This window comes from Schistocerca cancellata, chromosome 5 (assembly GCF_023864275.1).
Source record: "Schistocerca cancellata isolate TAMUIC-IGC-003103 chromosome 5, iqSchCanc2.1, whole genome shotgun sequence".
NCBI classification, from domain to species: Eukaryota; Metazoa; Arthropoda; class Insecta; order Orthoptera; family Acrididae; genus Schistocerca; species Schistocerca cancellata.
In genome coordinates, this window is record NC_064630.1 from 573,442,894 (window position 1) to 573,468,842 (window position 25,949).

The following is a 25,949-nucleotide window of genomic DNA, read 5'->3' on the forward strand; positions in this document are numbered from 1 at the left end:
TTAGTTGGCCAGATTATGTCATGGAGACATCACGAATTCACGGAACTTCCATATTCTACCTGATACTATGTTAATGTCTATGACTAAAGAATGTTCACAATAATGTTGATTTTATTGGATGGAGGATGACTCAGTTGATTTCTCTATTACCTTACATCATCAAGTGCCCATTTCCATGCAGCACTGAGGATGTAGCCACTGCCTCAGTTTAAGTTGAGATCAGTATGTTTAACAATAACTTTAAACAAGACAGAGGTTACAACCTCAGTGCAGCAATGAAATGGGTGCTTGATGCTGAAAGGCAACAGAGAAATCAATTAAGTCATCCACCGTCTAATGAAATCAGCATCACTACCACTGTTCTGCAATCAAAGACATCGGCACAGTCTCTCGTGATGCATGGAAGATCTGTGATGCCTCCATGACATAATTCAGCCAACTAAAGTATCTTATTCCCTTATGATGTCAATGGAGGAAGTTGTTGAAAGTTTGAGATAGCCAAATCTGATGCAGCAAGAACCCTGTGAAGCATTTACTCAGTTAACCACTTTTGATAACATTGTTGGAAACACTGGGATCTACAATGAAATTTAGAATAAATAATAAGTCTTGCTCACTAAAATATTTTTTAAATATTTTATTTTAATGATGACTGGTTTCAATCTTGAAGATTATCATCAGGCCGTTACATGTCTCTGGAATGGATATAACATTTTCCTTAGAGGGAATTAGGAAAAAAAGTTAAAACAACATTTACAACAAAAGTTACAACAAAATATAGAAAGATTTATACTCTTAGATGGTATACAGAGGTGCCGAGTGATGCATGAACATGTCAAGAGACGTATTCGTCAAATGGTAGAGAATGGAGGAATATTAAATTGGTGGAGCCCCACCAATTGCCTACTGCATGACTACAGAAGGAGCCAACAAGATACAGTTATATATGTAAACAAATAATGAAGAATAACATAGAAAAACATTAGAAATCTGTTATGATGACCGTGCATAGAAACATGACACAAAGATGAATGTAGTAGTAGTAGTAGTAGTAGTAGCAGTAGCTTTATTCATCCATAGATCTCTTTTTACAAGCATATAGGACATGTCAAAGTATTTACAAGTTTAGACCAATTTAAAATAAGCTAATTCATATACACATACAATTACAGACTAGTTGGAGACATTCATTAGATTTACTCTTGGTATACAATACTTTCGTTACAAATAACTTATTACATCATGTAATGCCACACTGTTCACTCGTATCTCACTATCAGTCACTGCACACACTATACTCACTCACTCATTACACACACACACACACACATACACACACACACACACACACTTCAGACCCCTACTCTATTTTGTCTAAGTAATCCTTCAGTGTACAAACTGTATTGGATAACAGGTACTTCTTAGCTGCCTTTTTAAATAAATGTATGAAATTTCTTTAATCTCTTTTGGCAATTTATTGTACAGTTTTATTCCTTGCTAGAAAACACTGTTTTGAGTTTTATGTTTATTTTTCTTGGTAAATGTAAGTTGAGTCTAGCTCTTGTTCCATGGTCATGGACAGAGCTGTTCGTGCAGTAATTACCAATGTTATTTTTGATGTGTACAACTGACTGGTAAATGTATTCACACACAGTGTTTTGAACAGATCTTTACAATGAGCTCAACTATTATTTTTGGTTATTATTCTTATGGCTCTTTTCTGGAGTTTGAAAATTCTGTTCATATTTTGCGCATTTGTTCCCCAAAAAAGAATGCCATAGCTAAGAATTGAGTGTACATGTGAATAGTATGTAACTAAAAGACACTGCATGTTACACACTGATGATAGGATTCCAAGGGAATAACATGCTGCTGACATTCTGTTTGCTCATACCTCTGTGTGTTCACACCACTTCAACTGGGAATCAATATTGATTCCTAGAAATTTGCAAATGTAGACGAAACCATCAGTTTTCATGGAGATGGGTGGCATGGGGCTTATTGACAAACTGCTTAGGTGGTAAGACAGGCAAAAAGTCAGTGATGTACTGGCAACAGACGCCATCGGTCACCATCGAGAGAAGAATACCAATGAGCCAAAGACGTACTGGCAATGAGCCAACCTGTTCCTGTTGCTTCAGAAGTAGTCAGCCTAGAACTCTATGATAATGGTGTATCAGCAGCAAAAAATTGTCTATTAAAATGTCACATTAGTCACATTGTTAGGATGATGAATATTGTATAAGTTCTAGTTAAAATTATTTAAAACAAGAGATAAAAGAACAAACGAGTAGCAATCTAATACAGCAAATCATCAAATAGGTGGTAGAAATGTTTCTCTCCAACAGGAGTCCAGGAGTTTGTTTCATAAGTTAAACAGATGCTTTTAGTAATGTGCTTAGATTTAGATTTCTTCAGGGTTGTTTAGCAGGTGCCCCTCAGGAGCATTATGCAAATATGCAAAAGACCAATTTGCCTGTTGCTTTTCATGTGCAACAAAAGAGCAGGCTATATTGAATTAAATCCAAAATTATGGCGGCCTACAAATCTACATATATCTTAAATAACAAAATGCATAATGTGCACTTCCTTTTAGTAATCAGATTTCTCCTCTAATTTATTCAATGTTGCTCATATTTACAGAGGAAAAGCTAAATCTCTTGTGAAATTTCACTTGTGGTAGACACCACAAGAAAATTAACTTTCTGATAAATAGAGTAATGCTATGCAGGAATCTACAAATAACGCACAAGTTTAATTCTAAAGTCATTCATTGCACAGATGTGTAATTCAGTAAAGCTAAAGACAGAAATTAACACCAATTTTAAACCAGAATAGTATAAAACATATAATTCCTGAGGTTAAAGTTGCAACTAGATCTACAACACTCAACAAGTCCACATACTAACAAAGAGAAAAGTAAACAACAGTTAAATAGCAATCTTCATATTGCAAACAGCTTAAATAATAAATTGCCATCGGTAAAGCTATTGTAACTATGTATGGCAGATAAAGTGAATACCCTTGTCATCACTAGAGAAGATGAGTATTTATCTGAAACTATTCAATTTTTTTAACGAAAATGAGTTGAATGAAATTAATTAGCAAAGGTCCAACCTGATAAGTTTGAAACTAAACTTAAGAAGTTAATTGATATTAAAAATTCTTTATTCCTGCCATGAGAAAAGGTCTCTTTGAAAGTAATGAATCCACAATTATTGAACCTTAGGCCCAGATAAAATCACGTGAACAAAATGAGCCAATACATCCAATCATTAATAATATGTTGTCCATCTTACAAACTTACACAACTGCTTCAAAATTTGTTAAAATGATGTGTACAGGCAATCTGATTTTAAAAAATGTTAATAAATACAGGCAGAACTTAAGCATTTACCATCAGTAACCTCCTCCAAAAAGAGTTTAAACATACATTTGGCAAGATAGCATATATTTCAACTCTGGTGCCAACAATGTTCTTTGTACGACTGTACCAACAACGCATTGGACAAACAGGTCATAACTTTCTCATCCATTTTAAAGAGCATACAGCGGGTGCTGCTTGAGATAAATTATTGTTTGGCCTGCACAGGAATGAACATTCTATGGCCCATTTGATGATTTGGTGTTGTACATTACTGCTCTTGTTATTGTAAATACTTTTACACTCCATTTTATTCTTCTCTTACATTTACGCATTTTCAGGCATTAAGCTTGTGTATCTTCATTGGTCAGTTGTATACTCCCTGGCGAGTATTGTCACTTCAATACATACTACCAATACTTTAATAAGTCCTCCCCCCCATGAACCATGGATCTTGCCGCTGGTGGGGAGGCTTGTGTGCCTCAGCGATACAGATGGCCGTACCATAGGTGCAACCACAACGGAGTGGTATCTGTTGAGAGGCCAGACAAACGAGTGGTTCCTGAAGAGGGGCAGCAGCCTTTTCAGTAGTTGCAGGGGCAACAGTCTGGATGATTGACTGATCTGGCCTTGTAACAATAACCAAATTGGCCTTGCTGTGCTGGTACTGCGAACGGCTGAAAGCAAGGGGAAACTACAGCCGTAATTTTTCCCGAGGGCATCCAGCTTTACTGTATGGTTAAATAAATGATGATGGAATTCGAGTGTAGGAAAAGGGAGAGAAGGAAACATAGTAGGTGAATATGGATTGGGGGTAAGAAATGAAAGAGGAAGCCGTCTGTTAGAATTTTGCACAGAGCATAACTTAACACTTGGTTCAAGAATCATAAAAGAAGGTTGTATACATGGAAGAATCCCGGAGATACTAAAAGGTATCAGATAGATTATATAATGGTAAGACAGAGATTTAGGAACCAGGTTTTAAATTGTAAGACATTTCCAGGGGTGCATGTGGACCCTGACCACAATCTATTGTTAATAACTGCAGATTAAAATTGAAGAAACTGCAAAAAGGTGGGAATTTAAGGAGATGGGACCTGGATAAACTGACTAAATTGGAGGTTGTGCAGAGTTTCAGGGAGAGCATAAGGGAACTATTGACAACAGTGGGGGAAAGAACTACGGTAGAAGAAGAATGGGTAGCTCTGAGGGATGAAGTAGTGAAGGCAGCAGAGGCTGAAGTAGGCAAAAAGACGAGGGCTAGTAGAAATCCTTGGGTAACAGAAGAAATATTGAATTTAATTGATGAAAGGAGGAAACATAAAAACGCAGTAAATGAAGCAGGCAAAAAGGAATACAAACGTCTCAAAAATGAGATCAACAGAAAGTGCAAAATGGCTAAGCAGGGATGGCTAGAGGACAAATGTAAGGATGTAGAGGCTTATCTCACTAGGGGTAAGATAGATACTGCCTACAGGAAAATTAAAGAGACCTTTGGAGAAAAGAGAGCCACTTGTATGAATATCAAGAGCTCAGATGGAAACCCAATTCTAAGCAAAGAAGGGAAACCAGAAAGGTGGAACGAGTATATAGAGGGTCTATACAAGGGCGATGTACTTGAGAACAATATTATGGAAATGGAAGAGGATGTAGATGAAGATGAAATGCGAGATATGATGCTGCATGAAGAGCTTGACAGAGCACTGAAAGACCTGAGTCGAAACAAGGCCCCGGGAGTAGACAACATTCCATTAGAACTACTGACGGCCTTGGGAGAGCCAGTCCTGACAAAACTCTACCATCTGGTGAGCAAGATGTATGAGACAGGCGAAATACCCTCAGACTTCAAGAAGAATATAATAATTCCAATCCCAAAGAAAGCGGGCATTGACAGATGTGAAAATTACCGAACAATCAGTTTAATAAGTCACGCCTGCAAAATACTAACGCGAATCCTTTACAGACGAATGGAAAAACTAGTAGAAGCCGACCTTGGGGAAGATCAGTTTGGATTCCATAGAAATATTGGAACACGTGAGGCAATACTGACCCTACGGCTTATCTTAGAAGCTAGATTAAGGAAAGGCAAACCTACGTTTCTAGCATTTGTAGACTTAGAGAAAGCTTTTGACAATGTTGACTGGTATACTCTCTTTCAAATTCTGAAGGTGGCAGGGGTAAAATATCGGGAGCGAAAGGCTACTTACAATTTGTATAGAAACCAAATGGCAGTTATAAGAGTTGAGGGGCATGAATAGGAAGCAGTGGTTGGGTAGGGAGTGAGACAGGGTTTTAGCCTCTCCCCGATGTTATTCAATCTGTATATTGAGCAAGTAGTAAAGGAAACAAAAGAAAAATTCAGAGTAGGTATTAAAATCCATGGAGAAGAAATAAAAACTTTGAGGTTCGCCGATGACATTGTAATTCTGTCAGAGACAGCAAAGGACTTGGAAGAGCAGTTGAACGGAATGGATAGTGTCTTGAAAGGAGGATATAAGATGAACATCAACAAAAGCAAAATGAGGATAATGGAATGTAGTCGAATTGAGTCGGGTGATGCTGAGGGAATTAGATTAGGAAATGAGACACTTAAAGTAGTAAAGGAGTTTTGCTATTTGGGGAGCAAAATGACTGATGATGGCCAAAGTAGAGAGGATATGAAATGTAGACTGACTGGCAATGGCAAGGAAAGCGTTTCTGAAGAAGAGAAATTTGTTAACATCGAGTATAGATTTAAGCGTCAGGAAGTCGTTTCTGAAAGTATTTGTATGTAGTGTAGCCATGTATGGAAGTGAAACACGGACAATAAATAGTTTGGGCAGGAAGAGAATAAAAGCTTTCAAAATATGTTGCTACAGAAGAATGCTGAAGACTAGATGGGAAGATCATATAACTTCTGAGGAGGTATTGAATAGAATTGGGGAGAAGAGAAGTTTGTGGCACAACTTGACAAAAAGAAGGGACTGGTTGGTAGGACATGTTCTGAGGCATCAAGGGATCACAAATTTAGCATTGGAGGGCAGCATGGAGGGTAAAAATGGTAGAGGGAGACCAAGAGATGAATACACTAAGCAGATTCAGAAGGATGTAGGTTGCAGTAGGTACTGGGAGATGAAGAAACTTCCACAGGATAGGGTAGCATGGAGAGCTAGATCATACCAGTCTCAGGACTGAAGACAACAACAACAACAACAACTTTAATAAGTCATATGCTTATGATGGGGCATATGATCTAATGTTTCACTAAATACTGACTTATACAGCATTCATCAGCCTAACAGCAAGTAATATGATATTTTAACAGACTCTTTCTTGCCACTGTTACACTAACATCGTCAAGTTCTGGGCTGACTACATATGAACCAACAGAAACTTCTGGGCTTATTGATGTTCTCGTCTCCATGCTGACCAACAGTGTCCTTTGCTGGTACATCTTTGGTTCATTGATGTTCTTGTCTCAGTTGTGTCTGACAAAATCCATTAACAGTATATCTTTGGCTTGTCATCTGCCTTATCGCATAAGTGCTTTATCAATATGCTCCATGCCACCCATCTCCATAACAACTGATGGCATCATCTACATTCATCTTTACATCACATTTCTATGACTTTGTTTTTATTTTCACTTACTGCTATAAACACTCTTTTAATTAAGAATGATGTTGTCAGGCTTAGTTCCACATAGGGGAGAAGTGATTGATAATATCAGAAATAGTTAATGGCATTGAAAAAGTTTTAATTAAAATTATCAATATATAATCTCTCATCAGAGTAACGCCCGCAGGAAAGCAGCACCTCAGGCAAATCAAAGAGGGTTTAACGTGGCTACTTTTGTTTATAAATCCTACTATATAAACCATTAGGTGGTATTGTTAGCTGTCTTGTCTTGTGTTCTGCACCCAGAATAAGTCTACATATCTGCGGCATACGATGTAGTGGACATTTCTGTACTGTATGCTACGGAAGGGATCAGGACACTTTTGTTAAATAGGATCTGTGGACTATACGCAGGGACGTTAAATTGAATATATGAACGGAATTGGATACTTAACTTTGAGAAAGTAATGGCATACGAAGTTTGAATAACTGTATCGAAGTATAGTAATGGACCACAGTCCTTGCTATAATATATCTGAGTAACTATAAAAATCACGGACATTGTAGTTGCCATAATTTCTGAGAGTAATTGTAGGATCAACCCTCCTTTTCCCTCTATATATAATGCAATCATTCATGATCATTTAATTATTATTGAATATCGTTAATAAAAAACTAAAGTGATTTCCATAATTACTTGTGTATTAGTAATTAATAAATAACATATAAGACATTATTATCTATCTTGTATTTGGTAATGTAGCAACAAATGAAGGGTGATTGACTGAGCAAAAATTTAACATTAATTATCTTGAAAACCCAAAATTTAGTAGACATTACAGGGAAGATGTTTGTGGCTGCTCAATCTGAGTTACAGATATAACAGTGAAGAATATACAGTAGATAACGACATAAATATTGTACGTCAGAGAAGTTGACGACAGCAGATTGACAGAGGGTGGCTACATTGCCCATAGGTAGCAGTTATTGTTTTCATAACCAATTTCTATTGGTTATCCACATAATTTTTAATTACTTTTTAATAAATGTAACTGTAGTGTACAGTGGTCATTTTATGTATTTTACCTGCTATTTTATATTTTTTCATTTATAATGCAATTGGGTTGATTATTCTAAGCTTTTTCATGTTATCATCATACATCTCACATTAGACCTATTGGCTCTTTCTATGGTCATGTTGTATCTCTTGACATACATTCCTGCTCCACTCAGCATCTCTGCACATAGCTTTCTAAACATTGCTACAAAATTTATTGTACATGTTGTTATTGCTTATTTCTCCTTGTTCCTGATCAACTCTAAGGAAAATGGTATTTACATTTCAGAGACATGTAATGATCTCACGATGATACTAAAGACTAAAACCTGTAACCATTAAAATAAAATATTTTAAAAATATTTTTGCAATTAACACTGATTATTTATTTTAAATTTACTCACATTATTTCTGTTGGTGTTTCTTCTTTTTTATTCAAGAAGTGTTACACAGGCCATAATCTTAATTCTGCAAATAGCATATCGGTTCTAGGAATCAATATTGATTCCGAGTTGAAGTGGTGTGGACACACAAATAGCATATTGATTCCTAACATCTTTTAATCAAAGGCTGTAATGACCTGATAAATGTATACATGATGTTTACAAAACTTCCTGGCAGATTAAAACTGTGTGCCGGACTGAGACATGAGACCTTTGCCTTTCACGGGCAAGTGCTCTACCAACTGAGCTATCCAAGCACGACATGCGACCTGTCCTCACAGCTTCAAAGCATGAGATGAGGTACTGGTAGAATTGAAGCTGTGAGGATGGGTCATGAATTGTGCTTGGGCTGCTCAGTTGGTAGAGCACTTGCCCATGAAAGGCAAAGGTCCCGAGTTCAAGTCTTGGTCCAGCACACAGTTTTAATCTGCCAGGAAGTTCCATATCAGCACACACTCTACTACAGAGTGAGAATTTCATTCTGGATAAAGATATCTTTACAGTTTGGTAATTATTGGGTTGATGCATAAGTTTTTAGCATTTTTCCATAAGTTTAATAAACACAACAGATACATGTAACAGAGACTTTAGTCATCAGTAATATATTCTCCCTCACTATTCACAAGTCTGCTCACACTGGCGTAACTTTTCAATTCTGTGAAAGTAGGAAACACATGGTTTTGAGATGAAGAACTTGTCAAGCCCTGCTTGGAGTGCATTTTCATCAGGCAAGGAAGTTCTGTTGTGATTTTGGCTTACAGCATGCCATACTCACAAAACATTCCCCCATTGCATGCAGACGTCAAACAATGTGGAATGATCACAGTTCATCACATTTGCCAGTTATTGAGTACACCGACATGGATCACTGTGGATTAATGTGTTTAAACCATCAAATCCCAAAGGTCTTCCTAAATGTGGACAGTCACTAATATAAACATGATCCTCCTTAAAATGAGAAAATCATTTACGTGGCATGCTACGTCCAGTGGCACTAACCCCTTACATGGCGCAAATGTTTTGGGCTGCCTCCACTGCAGTCACTGCTCTACTGAACTCAAAACAGAAGAATATGTTGGAAATGTCCCAATTCCTCCACTTGGCACCCTATTTCCTAGTGTCCACAGCTCCACTCATTATCACCAAATGAAAAAATGACAGTATGTAAATTCTAATAGCAACAGTGAACTACAAATAAAAAATGACAATTGAAAATAGACCCATAGAAACCAGAACACCAATATGCAAATCGAAAATGCTGTGAACTTATGGGCCAACCTATTATTGTCCTGACTGATTGAAACAGTTCAGAAGAGTTACATCCATATTGGAGAGTGCTATTAACTTTCTTTTCATTTTGTGATGGAAGAGGACACTTTTTTTAAATCTAATCTGCCTAAGGAGATATACAACTGAATCTAATGGAACCTTTGTTTCAATGTAGGTGGTCGCAGCTCCACACCAAGACAGGCTGTGTATTGCTGTAGCACAAGAATTGTCAAAGGAATTTGGTGGCTGGGTACCACCACCTGAAAGCAGTTATTAACATAGTATTTCTGCACATCACAATGTAATTATATTGTAAATAATTATATATAATCTGTGTGTGTGTGTGTGTGTGTGTGTGTGTGTGTGTGTGTGTGTGTGTGTGTGTGTGTGTTTAGTGTGTGTGTGTGTGTGTGTTTGTTTTGCTGCACATGTGCATGTGTTTTTGTGCAAATAAAATAATAAAATGTGTAAAACACCAAAATTAAAAATTGTGTACCATGTTTGCGTCAATAAGTGTACTGTGGTTGTGTCAATAAAATATGTTTATTTAGACTGCTGTTTGTGTCATTTGGATTGAAAAAGAACACAACACTGACACATATGTGAAGAAAAAACATTAACAGTCAGTCACTTTGGGCAACAATACTCTGTCCTCAGTGTTTGAACATACTGTGGATCTCCTCATAATGTCTGAGGAACTGGAACCAAGGATCTCACACACCCGACATTAGCATTAGGTACCCAAAATGAACAATGTTAAGGAATTACTTACTGACTGGAGCATTACTGTAACTGCAAGTTCTTTACTTTTAAGAAAAATGCAAGAGCCTGTTATTTTCATATTAATTACATTGATAACAAATGCGTAAACAAAAACCATACCAGCTCAGTGCCTAAAAGGAGTAACGGCTTGGTGGCTGGAATGTTCTGGTGGATAAATGTGGGCACTTTTTTGTTTATGCAGGATTAGCTGATACTTACTTAACTCTTCGTTGTAAGCTTATACAGAAGGGTCCAAAAAAAAAAGTCCATAACTTGCAAACTAATTGACAGAGTTGTCTCATTTTTGGTGAAAGTGTAGCTTAAAGTCCAACTTAAAGATATCACTGTAGATGTTCAAAATGGTCACCATTAACATCCACACACAAACTATGCCGCAGAACTGCAGCACGAACTACTGACTGCAACGTGTTCAGTTGGATATTTGCACATGAATGTACGATGGATTCTCGAAGTTCATCCAATGTGCGTGGCTTTTGTTGATAAACGACATCCTTTGGTGTTCCCCACAGGTAAAAGTCCAGATGAGTTAGGTCTGGGAAACGTGTGGATACTCCACACCACCTCTATGGCCTATCCATCCTTCCTGGTAGATTTCCGTCGAGATATGCCCTAACACGATTTTGGTAGTGGGCTGGGGTACCATCTTGTTGAAAGTAAACTCTTCTGTCTCCACACAAGTCTCGGATGGCAGGTAAAATGGATGTCTGAAGCTTCTGAAGGTACACCTCACCGGTAACTGTGCCGTCAAAGAAGAATGCCCCAATCAAGCCCTGGTAAGACAACCCACATCACACATTTACTCCTGGCAAATTCATGGCTTTGTTTACATGGATGTTCAGATTTTCGGTGGCCCAGTAGATGCAATTGTGGCGATTTACTGTACCATTGAGTTTGAACTGTGCCTCATCAGACCATACAATCTTCTCTGCAAACTCTTCATCGTTGCACACCACATTAATAAACCATTCGCAGTACTGCATTCTGCGATATGGATTGTCCTTGTTCATTGCTTGTAGCAATAATGGGATGTAGCACTTCCACTTTGCTGTCTTCAAAATTCGCCGAACACTTGAGCGACTCACACCAGTTTCACGGGCACACTGTCTCACAGACTTCTGTGGTGAGTGAGTGAAATGTTGAAACACACTTGTTACTGTTACAGGTCGTCCAGATCATTGTTTGTGTACATCTTTAGCACAGCCTTCGACTTCAAATTTGTCTCGAATGCGACGAATCGTTAAACATGTTGGTGGCTCTGTTTGATACTCATTTCGTCATTGCCGTTGAACCTCATTAATATTTTCGTACTTCAAATATCACTTCAAAACTGACTTCCTTTCATTGAATGTAAGCCTTGCGCCAGCCATGTTTACTCAAGTAACTAGGTGCAACTAAGAACAAAACAGTGACTATCTGGCGACTGTCCTCTGACAACACAAAACAATGCAATACAACACTTGTGTGGCGATTGCCGGAACTAAAAGCTATTACACTATCAAAGATGAGACAACTCTGTCAATTAGTTTTCCAGTTATGCACTTTTAAACAGTGGATACATTTTTTGGACCCCTCTTTTACAATACCAGAGTTTAACATTTCAAAATGATGTACAGTGTTTTAACACACTGGTATAAAAACCACTCACTGCTCCATGTGCTGTGTGCTCATTAGGTTTCATGTGAGATGCCAAATTACCAGGTATTCATTAATTCATAATCACAATATACCTCAGCTCAAAAGAAAATCAAGGCATTTTTATAAACTCAGAAAGTCAAATTTATTTAGATTATGCATAAATACATGTTCATCAGACAGATAAATAGTATAGGTGACTAGTTGAATGGAATGTTTAAATATCAAAACTGTCTAACTTTAAGAAAGATTTGTTGCACACCTGGCTTTTACGTCTTAGTGTAAAACAACAGCATCTGAACAATGACAACAAAAATTAATGTACAATCTTTCAACACACAGTATGTTTATCTTAATACACAGTCACTTTAAAAAATAAATTATTTCTTGATACATAGGCCTTTTTTGACTTGGCAACAGTATTACAATGATTAGCTTATCAACGTGCAGCTCATGTGTGAAAATAAGGTGACCTCAGAAAGTACTAAATGAATGACAGGAATAGAGAGATGCAGTTCTGTTACAAGCTGCAGCATGTCATTTTATGCTGTAAAAATATTTTCTAAACACACACACACAGGCTTAGGAACCAAATGCAGTGTACTGCCACACCACACAAAGGTGCAATGTCCCTTAAGTAACAGGCAAAATTAAGTCTGTTCTCTTCAGTAAACTCATAATGTCAGATTTACTTATAGTTTAATGGTCTGAAGTGCACCATATATTTATTCCAAAAATATTATAAATCTATTTTACTCTTTCAAATGAATAAGCAGTCATAAAAATATATTTACATCCATAAAACTGAACATTGCAGAAACAAAGCCTTCACCAAAAGCACTTCTCATGTTTCAAGGGACACTGCCATACTATACAAAGCAAACTAGTTTTGAGTTTACTGCCTTCTACGATCAGCAGCTTTAACATATGGCTTGCCACCATTGCGTTCCCATTCTTTTTCAAATTCTTGCTCTAGAATTTCAGCACCTCTTCTGCGAGTTAATCCAGTTTCTTCAAGGCTAAGTTCACACATCTGCATATCATCAATGCCTGCAAACAATATAGTAAATGTTCATGTATTTAGCCCAATGCGTAAGTACACATTAGTACAAACTTAATGAGAATTAGTTTTAAGAAAAGTGTTTCTGCAGCCTACCTGCCACAAGAAGTATAGGTGGTTTGTCAGGATGTAGCTCCATTTGTCTTGCAACATACTGTCCATCAAAGTGTGCATACCACAATCCACGTTTATCTCCAACAGATGTTGAGGCTTCTCCCTGATTATTGTTGACTGTAGGAGGCCGAATGAATGGAATGCGGAAGTAACGTTGAGTACTTGTTGATATTGGTGCTTTCTGTACCACTTTTGGGGTTTTTGTTGCTGCAAATGAAAATTATAAATAAAGTAGGTGGAAGTAATCTTATTTTCAAGAAAAACCAGAAAAAATGACAATATATGCCATTCATTTTAGACTTCTCTTATGTTACTTTGATAACAATAATATAAAGAGGCACAATTTATTACATTACACAATAAAAATCTAGGCACTTCGCATTAAATTCTATCAGTCCTAGTTCATATTTTTCAGTTAATGCAGTCTATTATACTATCACACCAGAAGACAAAGATTTAATCTCTCCTGCAGGAAAATTTCACAGAACAAACCATTGACTGATATCTGCACTGTGTATCTGCACTGTGCTTAAATTGTGTCAGCCACAACAATAACGAAATAATCACTTAACAGACTGCAAAAATGAAGGTAATTATTATGTTCCTAGTCAGCTAAAGACGAGTGAAGGACTTTCACACTCGTGCACAAAATTTTCCACTGTTTCCATAACAACATGAATTTCTCAGGATGCTAACTTCACTGATGGCTTTGAATTTTAATGCAAATATATTGCTGTTGGTGAAAATTAAACATTTGCAAGGAACACAATGTCAAACATGAAATTTACATTGTAAAACATGACGTTTTCTAGATGATTGCACTACAGCACTACCTGGACATGTACTTACAACAAACCACAACCTTTGAACTATTTAAGCACAGGTCTAAATACTGTAGAAACTGCTATATTTTAAAAGAGATAAAGAAAAATTTTTCAATTTCACGCAGCCTGTTTCACTTCAGGCAGAGGATGTATTGCAAATAAGTAACAGACACTGAGTGACATGAACAAGCTGTGAGTACAATCTTGAAGATGATAAGTTATCCAATTATCTGAGCAAGGTAGAACAGTGATTAGCATACTGGACTTAATTTCAAGAGGGCAATGATTCAAATTCCCATACAAGCATTCAGATTTAAGTATTCTGTGACTTCCCCAAATCGCTGCATACAAATGCAGGGATAGCTGTAGTTTCTTGGACCACGACCTCACATCCTGAAAGGTTTACCAGCAGCTGTGTCATCCAGTCATGAAAGCCTTCATTCTAAAATACAGGGATGATTCCTTTGTAAAGTCCATGGCCAATTTCCTTCCCCAAACTTCCCTATCCTAAGCTTATGCTCTATCTCTAAATGACCTTGTTGTCAATAGGATGTTCAACTCTTAACACCACAGTTATCAGCTAAGATAAGTACAGTCACAATGTGGCATCAAATCTTTCCACAACAAAAGTGATGTGAAGGTGTTGCATTGCCATCACAGGTTTCTTAGTAACAATCACTGGGATATATGAGTATACAACAGAGATAGAGATTGTGGTATGTTAATAAGCATGGTTTGATATTATGACTTACACAAAGGACTGTTGCTGTTCAGCATATATTAAATCTGGTTATTAATCTCTGATACCTCCAGCTGCAGTGAACTGAAAACTAAAATAAAAGTGGTGATGTGCTGATGTATCTGTTTGATGAAAAGAGGAGGAAGACCTAGAAACAGGAATTCAGCAGTGTCCTAGTGTTGAAATAATTATAATATAGTTTGCAATAAAATAACACATTTGATCGACGCACACTTGTTGATCCCTCATTACTTGCAAATACAAAGGCTATCCAGAAGATAAACTGTTTCCATGGCATCAAAAGAAGTGGAGGGAATCTAGCAGTTGCTACACATGACTCATACAGTAGTTCAGTGTGCTCAGAACTGTGACAGTGAAAAAAGCCACATTGCATCTCATTCACCACAGCAACCATGCCAAATGAACATTGTTTCTGAAATGTTAAATTTTAAACGTGTTCTGTAAGATGGTTTATAGTGGGGGAAAAAGAAAAAAAAAGCTATTGACATCCATCACTAAATTTGTGCTGTATATGGACAGAATGGGATGACTGAAGGTGTTGTGCATCAGTGGTGTCATATGGTTAAGAGTGAATGACAAATGTTCATGATAATTCTGTTTCCATGGTATCAAAAGAGGTGGAGGGAATCTAGCAATTGCTACACATGACTCATACAGTAGTTCAGTGTGCTCAGAACTGTTACAGTGAAAAAAGCCACATTGCATCTCATTCAACCACAGCAACCATGCCAAATGAACATTGTTTCTGAAATGTTGCAGCGAAATGCAGGAAGATCTGCAGCGGATAGGCACTTGGTGCAGGAAGTGGCAACTGACCCTTAACATTGATAGACAAATGTAATGTATTGCAAATACATAGAAAGAAGGATCCTTCATTGTATGATTATGTGATAGCGGAACAAACATTGGTAGCAGTTACTTCTGTAAAATATCTGGGAGAATGATTTGAAGTGGAATGATCATATAAAATTAGTTGTTGGTAAGGCAGGTGCCAGGTTGAGATTCATTGGGAGAGTCCTTAGAAAATGTAGTCCATCAACAAAGGAGGTGCCTTACAAAACACTCGTTCGACCTATACTTGAGTATTGCTCATCAGTGTGGGATCTGTACCAGGTTGGGTTGACAGAGGAGATAGAGAAGATCCAAAGAAGAGCAGCGCGTTTCATCACAGAGTTATTTGGTCAGCGTGATAGCATTACGGATATGTTTAGCAAACTCAAGTGGCAGACTCTGCAAGAGAGGCGCTCTCCATTGCGGTGTAGCTTGCTGTCCAGGTTTCGAGAGGGTGCGTTGCTGGATGAGGTATAGAATATATTGCTTCCCCCTACTTATACCTCCCGAGAAGATCACAAATATAAAATTAGAGAGATTCGAGCGCGCATGGAGGCTTTCCGGCAGTCGTTTTTCCGGCGAACCATACGCAAATGGAACAGGAAAGGGAGGTAATGACAGTGGCACATAAAGTGCCCTCCGCCACACACCGTTGGGTGGCTTGCGAAGTATAAATGTTAATGTAAATGTAAATAATAACATCAGTGGCCATCATTTTATAGTCAGCAATGAACTCATAAGGAAAAGTGACAACAATATTTGCTGTAATTCACATTTCTTGATAACTCACCTGTCAGACAAAATTTCACAGATTTTTGATATCTCATCTGTCAGGCAAAATTTCACAGATTTACCAGACACTTTTGCATGAGATCATGGCTAAAAAATTAGGACACCACTTGTACGGAGGCCCGAAAAATTGTTTTTGAAAACTACAAAACTAAATGGATGACTGCTTCTTTTTTTCATTACAGTGCTGAAGGAGAAAGCCTACTGTGAAAAATAGTGACCAATGATGGATGAATTAAGGTTTTCTTATGCTGGTGAGGTGGAAAAACACCAATCATTTACATGAAGTCTTGCCACCTCACCCAACAAACAGCCAAATTCTCACAGCAAGCCAGATTATGAACACCATTTTTTGGGACTCTAAAGGAACCTAGTTTGTGAATTTTGCTGAATATAAAGTTCTGAAGCCTAATGAGAGTCATACCATCTCACCCAACGAACATACAAAAGCGTATCAAACTCTGACATCACTCGTGCAACTGAGACAGACAAAATAAAAAAAAAAAAAAAAATCTATCAAATTTCCTCAAGAAAGGAAATGAGAGGTTAATATGAGAAAAGCAGTACTGTGTGCATCAAATCCATCAAACATAAACAGAACAAGACTCATAAAATGGAGATTATAAAACTGCTTCAAAAGGACATTCAGACATTAAAAGCTGAAATATTAACAACAAAGGAAGAAAATGATAGGCTATTTTTAAAAAAGCTGTCCTATGAGTGTGGAATCCATCAAACAGATATACAAGACCACAAAAATGTGTGCAAGTTTACGAACTCTAAAAACACAAACAAGCCAAGAATGAGCAGATAATAATACACTAAAGTGACAAAATTATGGGATAGCAATATGCACATATACAGATGGTGGTGTAGTAAAGTGTACACAAGGTATAAAAGGGCAGTGGGTTGGTGGGGCTGTCATTTGTACTCAGGTGATTCACATGACAAGATGTTCGACATGATTATTGCTGCACAATGGGAATTAACAGGCTTTGAACACATAGTGGTAGTTGGAGGGAGACACATCAGACATTCCATTGTGGAAATCATTAGGTAAGTCAATATTATTCTGAGATCAACACTGTCAAGAGTGTATCAAGAATACCACAGTTCAGGCATTACTCCTCACCACAGATAATGCTGTGGCCCATGGCCCTCACTTAACTACTGAATGCAGCAGCATTTGTGTAGAGTTGTCAACGTTAACACACAACTAACAATGCATGAAATAACTGCAGAAATCTATGTGGGATATAGGACAACTGTATCCATTGGGACAGTGCAGCAAAATTTGGTGTTAACAGGCTAGAGCAGCAGACATTGCCTGCAGCATCTCTTCTTGGGATCAAGAGCTGGCTGAAACACAAAGCAGAAAGCTCAGAGATATTTAGCAAGTTAGGGAACCTATAGTGGAAAAACTCAAGGCCGTAGAAGGAGTGTTCATTTCAGTTGACAAAAATATTGTCTCTATTCAGGTCAAAGTTCAGTGTGACAGTGAAGTTATCTGGTCATGTATAAAAGGTCTAGGTGAAACCAAGTTCATTGTTGGATGTTTTTACTGGTCACCCGATTCTGCTGAGGCAGTTCTAGTCATTCACAGGAAGTCTATGGACAGTAGCGTGTAGGGACCCAGATCATGCAATACTACTTGGAGGTGACTTCGATGTACCAAGTGTAAACTAGGATAATTATGGATTCATTGCAGGGGGTACAGACAGACTTTCATGCAAAGTACTCTTGAACACTTTTTCTGAAAACTGTCTTGAGCAGTTAGTTCAGCAGCCTATATGCAAAGGAAATATCTGAAATCTTGTAGCTGCAAATAGGCTGGGCCTTATTGACAGTGTCACTATAGAAATGGGGAATAGTGATCATGATGTCATCATAGCAACTACGGTTATGAAAGTTAATAAATCAGTTAAGAAGGCTATAAGAGTGTTTCTACTAGAGAGAGCAGATAACCAGTTGTTAGCATCTCCCATAGACAGTGAACTGACAACACTTAGTTCCAACAGGATGGATGTAGAGGAATTACAGGCAAAGTTTAAGCAGACTACAAATTTTTTCCCATGAAGTGTACAACAACTTCCATCATTATACATTAGCAAAAGATCTGGCAGAAGATAAACCGAGAAAATTCTGGTCTTGTGTAAAATCACTTTGTGGATCTAAAGTTTCCATCCAGTCACTTGTTGACCAGTCTTGTGCAGCAGTTGAAGGTAGCAAAATGAAAGCCAAAGTTTTAAGTTTCACATTCAAGAAATCATTCACACAGGAGAATCATAGCAACATACTATCATTAACCCAGCATAGTGTCCTCAACAGTGAATGTTCATCATGGACAAGGGTATCACCACGAGTGTCCCAGAGAAGTGTGGTACGACTGCTGTTATTTTCTATATGCATAAAATATTTGGTGGAGAGTGTGGGCAGCAATCTGCAGTTCTTCAGTGATGCTGCTGTGGTTTACAGTAAGGTGTTGAAGTTAAGTGACTTCAGGAGGATTTAAGTTGACTTAAAAAAAATTTCTAGTTCGTGTGATGAACGGCAGCAAGCTCTAAATGTAGAAAAATGTAAGTTAATGCAGGTCAGTATGAAAAACATACCCATAGTGTTCAGATACAGCACTAGTTGTGTCCTGCTTGACACAGTCACATTGTTTAAAATTACAAAGTGATATGAAATGGAACGAGCATGTGAGGATTGTGGAAGGGAAGGCAAATTGTCAAGTTCAGTTTTCTGGGAGAATTTGAGGAAAGTATGGTTCATCTTGGGTACTGCTCGAGTTTTTGGGATCCATACTAGGTTGGATTGAAGAAAGACATTGAAGCAATTCAGAGGCAGGCTGCTACTAGATCCATTACTGGTAGCTTCGAACAACATGCAAGTGTTCCAGACGTACTTAGGTTGTCTGCAGAATAATTTTACTGCCTCCAATAAACATTACGTGTAAGCACCATGAAGATATGATACAAGCAGTTAGGGCTCATATGGAAGCATGTAGGCAGTCTTTTGCCTCACTCTATTTGCGAGTTGAACATGAAAGGAAATGACCAGTAGTGGTACGGGGTACCCTACAATATGCACCGTATGGTGGATTGCAGCATATTTATGTGGATATAGATGTAGATGTAGATGGACAATTCAAGTGCAGATTTAGCCATGCAGATCACCCAACGTGAATCCCACTGAACATTTATGGGACATAATCGAGAGGTCAGTTTGTGCAAAAAGTCCTGCACCAGCAACACTTGTGCAATTGTAGACAGCTATAGAGGCAGCATGGCTCATTATTTCACCAGGAAACTTCCAATGACTTGTGGAGCCCATGCCACCATCGAGCTGCTGAAAATAGATATGAAATAATAATTGAATCTTTCTAGTATGCACATCTGTAAAACATAAATGCACAAGTAAAATTTTATAAACTTGTGCTTATTGTGATAGAAAAGATTTTCCTGTATCAAATTTCATTGACAAACTATTTCTTCATCACAATTAAAGTCTGAATGTATAATCAAGGGAGGTCACTTGGTCCTAACATGTTTTGAGATTAGAGTTTTGTTTCTTATTCAGATCGAGCATAGTGGTTTTGCTCGAGGATTGAAGAAAGACATTGAAGCAATTCAGAGGCAGGCTGACCAAGATCCCTATCATCAATTTTCTGCAGATTGTTTGAACAGACTCTCAGATAGAATATAATAAATTTTCTTGAGTCTGAGAATCATAATGGTTTTAGAAAGCATCGCTTTTGCGAAACTCAGCTTGCACTTTTCTCACACGATATACTGTGAATGATGGATGAAGGGAAACAGTGGAAGGGAAGACTTTAACAACAATGCATGAGTCATTGGCCTGCAGTAGCACAAGCGAAATGCAAAGACATGAAAGAAAAGTGTAAAACTGCAGGTACCAGTGTCTGCTAAGCTCCCAATGAACCATTTAAACCATCATTACTCATGTGTACTTAACCATTTATAGTCACAATCTTGTAACATCAAATGTAAAATGATAAATTGTGATGACATGTAAAAAGAAAAATGGAAAAAGACTAATTGATAAGCTCCGCAGAATTACTTGTTGGTACAACACCAACGGACATAATAACAATGCACGAGTTGTTGGCCAGCAGTAGCATGAGCGAAATGCAAAAACAAATCTTGGTGACATAAAGTGAAGGAACCATAATCACAGTTCACCACAAATGAACAAAACTTGAGTATTCGAAAATAATAAAGCAGCGAACGGACTGCATCTAAATGCTATTTCACCATGATAAATGTTATGAGAAGAAAAAAGTGCATATCTGGAATAACAGAGACTGGTCCACGACTTTACGTGCTTCCAGATATTGTGAGTGTTGATAACTGTCTTATGCCATTTTTGATTGTTACAGGTTCGCTTGCTGGAGTACCAAAAGCTGTCCATCACAGGCTACCAATTATACAACGAGCAAAAGCCATAGAGAAAATGATGCCACTGGGCTCAGCTGTTAAGCCGCCAGCCACAGACCAAGTGCGTTGGCCCATCTGTGCACTCAAACTTCTTGAGATCATCGATCTGGCTACTACAAAAAGAGGACAGTACAAGAAGTGACATGAAAGAAAAGTGTAAAACTGTTTGTAAAATAAGAAATAATTGAAGTTTATAGTAAGCAACCTTACGGGCTCATTTAGTTTTAAGTTGCCATACTTAAGGAATGAAAATTTTTAATAGAGCAAATTGTTAGGCTCACAACAAACTTTGAGAGCTTAGCCTAAAATTTAATGAGTATGATATCATGGCTCCTTCTGGACTCAGGCCAGCAGAACAATTATTCACTGTCCCCAGTTGGGGAGCAAATGGAGCCACTCTTATATGGCCATAAGCCATGATTTTAAATAACTTGATTAATATTTTTGTATAATTGTGAATTATTTGAGAATAACCATTTCAAAATAATAAGTAGTGTACTTAAAACTTTTAGGATTAAGAAGTTATATTTACATCAACTTCTGTTTTGTATAAGTCTATAAATAGTTGAGACAAAAGTGTCTCACTGTCATTTTGTCTCAGCTCATCTTGTCCCATGTAGTCTGTACTGTGTTAGCTTGTGTGAGCACTTAATTGTGAAAATATACAGAATGAAAGTAATAAAAACTTTAATTTCAGAAGTACATTCCACCTACCCTGAAAGTAATCGTCTTTGTGAGAGGGAAAATTTTTATTGTTAAAAAGAAGTGCTAATTCATATTTTAAATGAGATCAGGGAAGTGAGATAGGGAGTTTGTGTGGACAGGGCTTAATTCAAAGCTTAATCTGTGATAACTTTAATTATTTTCGATTGCTATATTACACAACACAATGCAGCAATTGGTATTTTTTCGTCAAATCAAACAAAAGTTAATGTAGACATAGATTCTTTGGCTGCCAGCATTAATGAACACTGACTTTATAATAACCCACAAAAATAACATTTGACATGCTTTTAACTTACGTGCAAGAGTGTAAAATTCTTTTGGACATGACTTGCTTAAAGATTATTGTCCTTATTCACTGACTGATCCATCAAAGTTAAGGAGCAAAAGATGCTATGGAACATTCATTTACACTACAAACCCTCTACTATGATGAATTTTAAGGATACTAAACTGTGGCATCTTCTTGCAAAGAAATTAACAATTACCATGCCTTGAGATCAGACAGAACAACAAAGAAACAATGGCTAACCACTATCAACTAGTCAATAAATATCAAGATTATGAGAGCTGCCCCAGAATTAACATTTATTGCTTTGAATGCAAGGCTTAGCAGACTGCTAGCTATTGCTGGTGTTTAATGGCTGACTCTGGAGATGTCTTATTAGGCTGAGGACACAATCAACCCAAGCTGGAGTGTGGCATGCCAATGTTTTTGATAACACTACCAACATATGACTAACAGTCTGAAATTGGTAAATTTATCACTTTCTTAACTTTTCCATTAGTCTGCGTGTTGATGCACACAGACTGTCAACCATGTTTAGTGGAATTTTTCTATCTGTACTCATGCAGAATCTGTTACAATTTCTCGAGAAGCGCTGAAGGATGGTAAAAGGATCGTAATTGCTTTCCCATAACTGATAATAAAAAAGGTCAACAGCTTTCATCAGGGCTATGTGCCTACCTATGAGGATGCTTTGGTAGTGGGAAAAGAGGGACTAAAGCATGAACTGTTGGAATATCCATACTGTTCACCAGATTTGATACTTGTAATTTCTCTCTCTAATTAAATTTGTGAGTGGAAAACATCTTGAGTGCAATAAAGAGGTAATGGTAGCCACAAATTAATATTTTGCAGATCTTCCAGAATCGCACTTCAGGACTGGAATTTATTCACGTTGAATACAATGGACAAAGGGCAGTGACCTAAAATGTGCAATTTTTTTTTACAAACAAAGCATAAATTTTCTTCTTGCTCTTGTTATATGTTGCTCTTGTAGGTGATGTTTTGCTTTGAATGTAACGGTATAAGGACATTCGATTTTCAGGAAATATTTGCTGTAATTTTGTCACAAAATAGCTGCTATGTAACTACAGAAGACATAATTATATCACTGTTGGTATTGATTGGGTGTCTCCCTATTGGTAATAGCATGAAAGCAGATCCAATGAGTGAACAAGCAGAATCCAGTAATCTTTCATGAGAAAATGTCAAGAAGTTCCAAACCTGCCCAATGAAATTGCATCTCTCACCAAAAAGCAAATCAGATTCAGAGATTCTCATTGATTAAAGTATATTATCACCTGATTGGCTGAGAATCGAGCAATATGCAGGATCAGTATGCCAACACTGTAACTGAACTTTTTCTCAACTTGCCCATTTCTGTGTATCAGAGAAAAACACTAGCACTGCATAAAATATATGTGATGTCAATATAATAGGATACTAAATGACAAACTCTGGTGGTTGTAGCACAGCCATGCTAGGAACCAGCCCAATACCAACCTTATAGTCAACTGGCATTAAGAACCGAAGCTAGAAAGGTGATGGAAATCACTTGCCCGAGCAGAATATGGCACAAGAAGAAAAGTATAAAATAAAAAAATAGTGTATGGTCATTTTAAATAGTTATAAATTAGTAAAAAAGTCTCATTGATACTGTGTAGTGATATCTTCATAAAGGCTCAACATGCTACATAAAAATGATACTGCATAATTAAAAAGAAGGTTTCAGATACCCTGTTATTATAAGATATATCAATAATAACATTAAAATTACAGTACATGTTGTAACTACAGCAGAAGAATCTCAAGAGACAATTACTTCATCTTCATACCTAAACATCATAATTTTACACAAGTGAGTTTTTATTCCTTTTCCACTTTTTGATAACCACTCCAGGGGCATAATATTACACCTATTTTAAAACCATTATCCTTCTTGTAATCATTGTAAGAGAGTCACTGTTACAAGTTACCATCTCCAGTACAAGTATTTAACTCAATAACTACTTCATGCATTTGAGGTTCTGTAAGATCAATCAGTAGTTAACCTCAAAATTTCATACATCCATTAAATCTTGAGAAATTTTAGGTCTATGCCATCTGAAATAAGTATCTAAATGGAAAAACTTTTAACAATGAAAATAAAATAGCCGAACAACAGAACAATTAACTATCATAATAGTATTTCCGCTACAAAAATTGTGCACTGAATGAAGCAACAAAATGTGCCTCATAGTGTAATATCTTTTGGTTTTCCTTCTAAATTAATATTACAAAGAACGCTGAAAAAATTTTGTATAAAAAAATCTAGAGATATGGAAGTACTGACACATTAAAGAGTACTAATAATGCTTGAGAAAATCATTTAAAGGGCTTACCTGCATCCATAATTGAACGTGGAGCCCTTTCATTTTCCATCATTGTTGTGCGTTTCCTATTTTTTGCTTTCCAAGCATGATAAACCTTCAGACGGCGATGAAATTCCACTCTACATGCCTGGGAAAATGTTGAAAGGATTAATCACGCAAACTGGCATTTTTATATGTGTATAACACTGAGTTATAATCGTATGCATAGAAAAGTGTGTTTGCAATGAACAGTCTTTAAAAAAAAAGAACATTTGGATGCTGGACTGCTCTGACATTGACTAAAGCTGACCTGAGTGCCTTCAGAATTGTAAGCCAGGCAATCCGAAACTACTGGCAATCTTGTAAACTGTAGCATTTCTTTAAGGTAAAGATTTCTTCAGCTCTAGGTGTATATTCTAGTGCTGCAAATGCTAATTGTCTAGTGGCAAGGTGCATGTAAGTTGCGTAAAGCGCATCACTATTTGCATAATTTTTTGACACTAATTTCCTCTGTACGCTAAAAGTACTTGTCTAGTGGGAAGTGTAATCACAATTTCACTTTCTGACATAAAAAATGGTCATCATTAATAGCAGATCCATCCCAAAGTATTTTTGTGACACAGTTCCTGGCTTGCATTCCATCCCTAAACTATTTATACTTGTGGGTTTGGGGGAATCTGACACAGGACTTTGTCTGATAGCGTAATAATACCCAGCTGTCTACTTTTAAACTTGCCTGTCTGCCAATGAACGTTCCTGTATGTGTTGATTAGCAGTCTACTCTAATCCATATTGTTGTTAACATTACAAAATATGAATACTTGATGCTAATTAGCAATATATTATTTCAGTATTAATAGATTGCAATTTACAACCCCAGTCACCAGCGTAATGATGCTGAGAATGGTTTATCAGCCAATAAAAAATTAATCTTATGCCTATGATGCTAAAATCACTTGATTGCAATTTGATAGTACATCTGGGTGATGGTTATGAGGTCACTACCACCTAGATCTAACAGTACTGGTTGTCTCTGGATGAATAATGAAAATAAATGAATAAAAGTAATTTAGTATATTAAACATACACTGTGCACTCTTGACATTATCACACTTGAAAGGCATGTGATGAACAGTTTATAAAGACACCATGATTTGTTTAAGTAGACAGAGTAGCTCTAATGTAAAACAAAACTGATGATTGTGGCTTAGATAATCATGCTCTGTGCAGCCTTTGACTTCCCAGAAATTGAGTTTTTATTTCAGGGATGGGGGGTATATGAAACCAGTATTATATTGTAAGTCATCAGAATCTTCTCCACTGAAAAATTGTACTCCAGGATTCCTCAGAAAGCAGAAGAATACAAATTTATGAAACATAAGAAATAAACTAGGGGACATTCCAAACTCTGGAGTTTGGAAAAGACAAGTGAGTTTCTTGACAAAGACAGATAACTTATGTAGTGATAAAGTGACAAAATACACCCTTTAAGGGTTCTTCAGCTTAATATGATATGTAACATTTACAGCTGGTTCTGTTTGAAGCAAAAAAAGCAGTTAGATTTGCATGCTACCACAAAACTTCCTATATCCACACATACAATCTTACC

General features: G+C 37.0%; 2 protein-coding genes across 5 annotated transcripts in view; one reads left to right on the forward strand and one right to left on the reverse strand.

Moving 5' to 3' along the window:
- Window positions 1-10,117, forward strand: part of LOC126188683 (fatty-acid amide hydrolase 2-like) — a 441,285-nt gene extending 431,168 nt beyond the window's left edge. Inside the window, exon 13 of the mRNA XM_049930290.1 lies at window positions 9,906-10,117. Coding sequence (XP_049786247.1) covers window positions 9,906-10,007 — 102 coding nt within the window. The 3' untranslated portion in view covers window positions 10,008-10,117. The remainder of the gene's footprint in view (window positions 1-9,905) is intronic.
- Window positions 10,118-12,265: 2,148 nt separating this feature from the next.
- LOC126189000 (myosin heavy chain 95F) overlaps window positions 12,266-25,949 on the reverse strand; it is a 432,971-nt gene continuing 419,287 nt past the window's right edge. For all 4 annotated transcript variants that reach the window (XM_049930806.1, XM_049930805.1, XM_049930803.1 and 1 more), the window contains 3 exons: window positions 24,371-24,488; window positions 13,302-13,526; window positions 12,266-13,195 (listed from right to left, as the gene is read on the reverse strand). In XM_049930806.1, coding sequence (XP_049786763.1) covers window positions 13,041-13,195; window positions 13,302-13,526; window positions 24,371-24,488 — 498 coding nt within the window. In that variant the 3' untranslated portion in view covers window positions 12,266-13,040. The remainder of the gene's footprint in view (window positions 13,196-13,301; window positions 13,527-24,370; window positions 24,489-25,949) is intronic.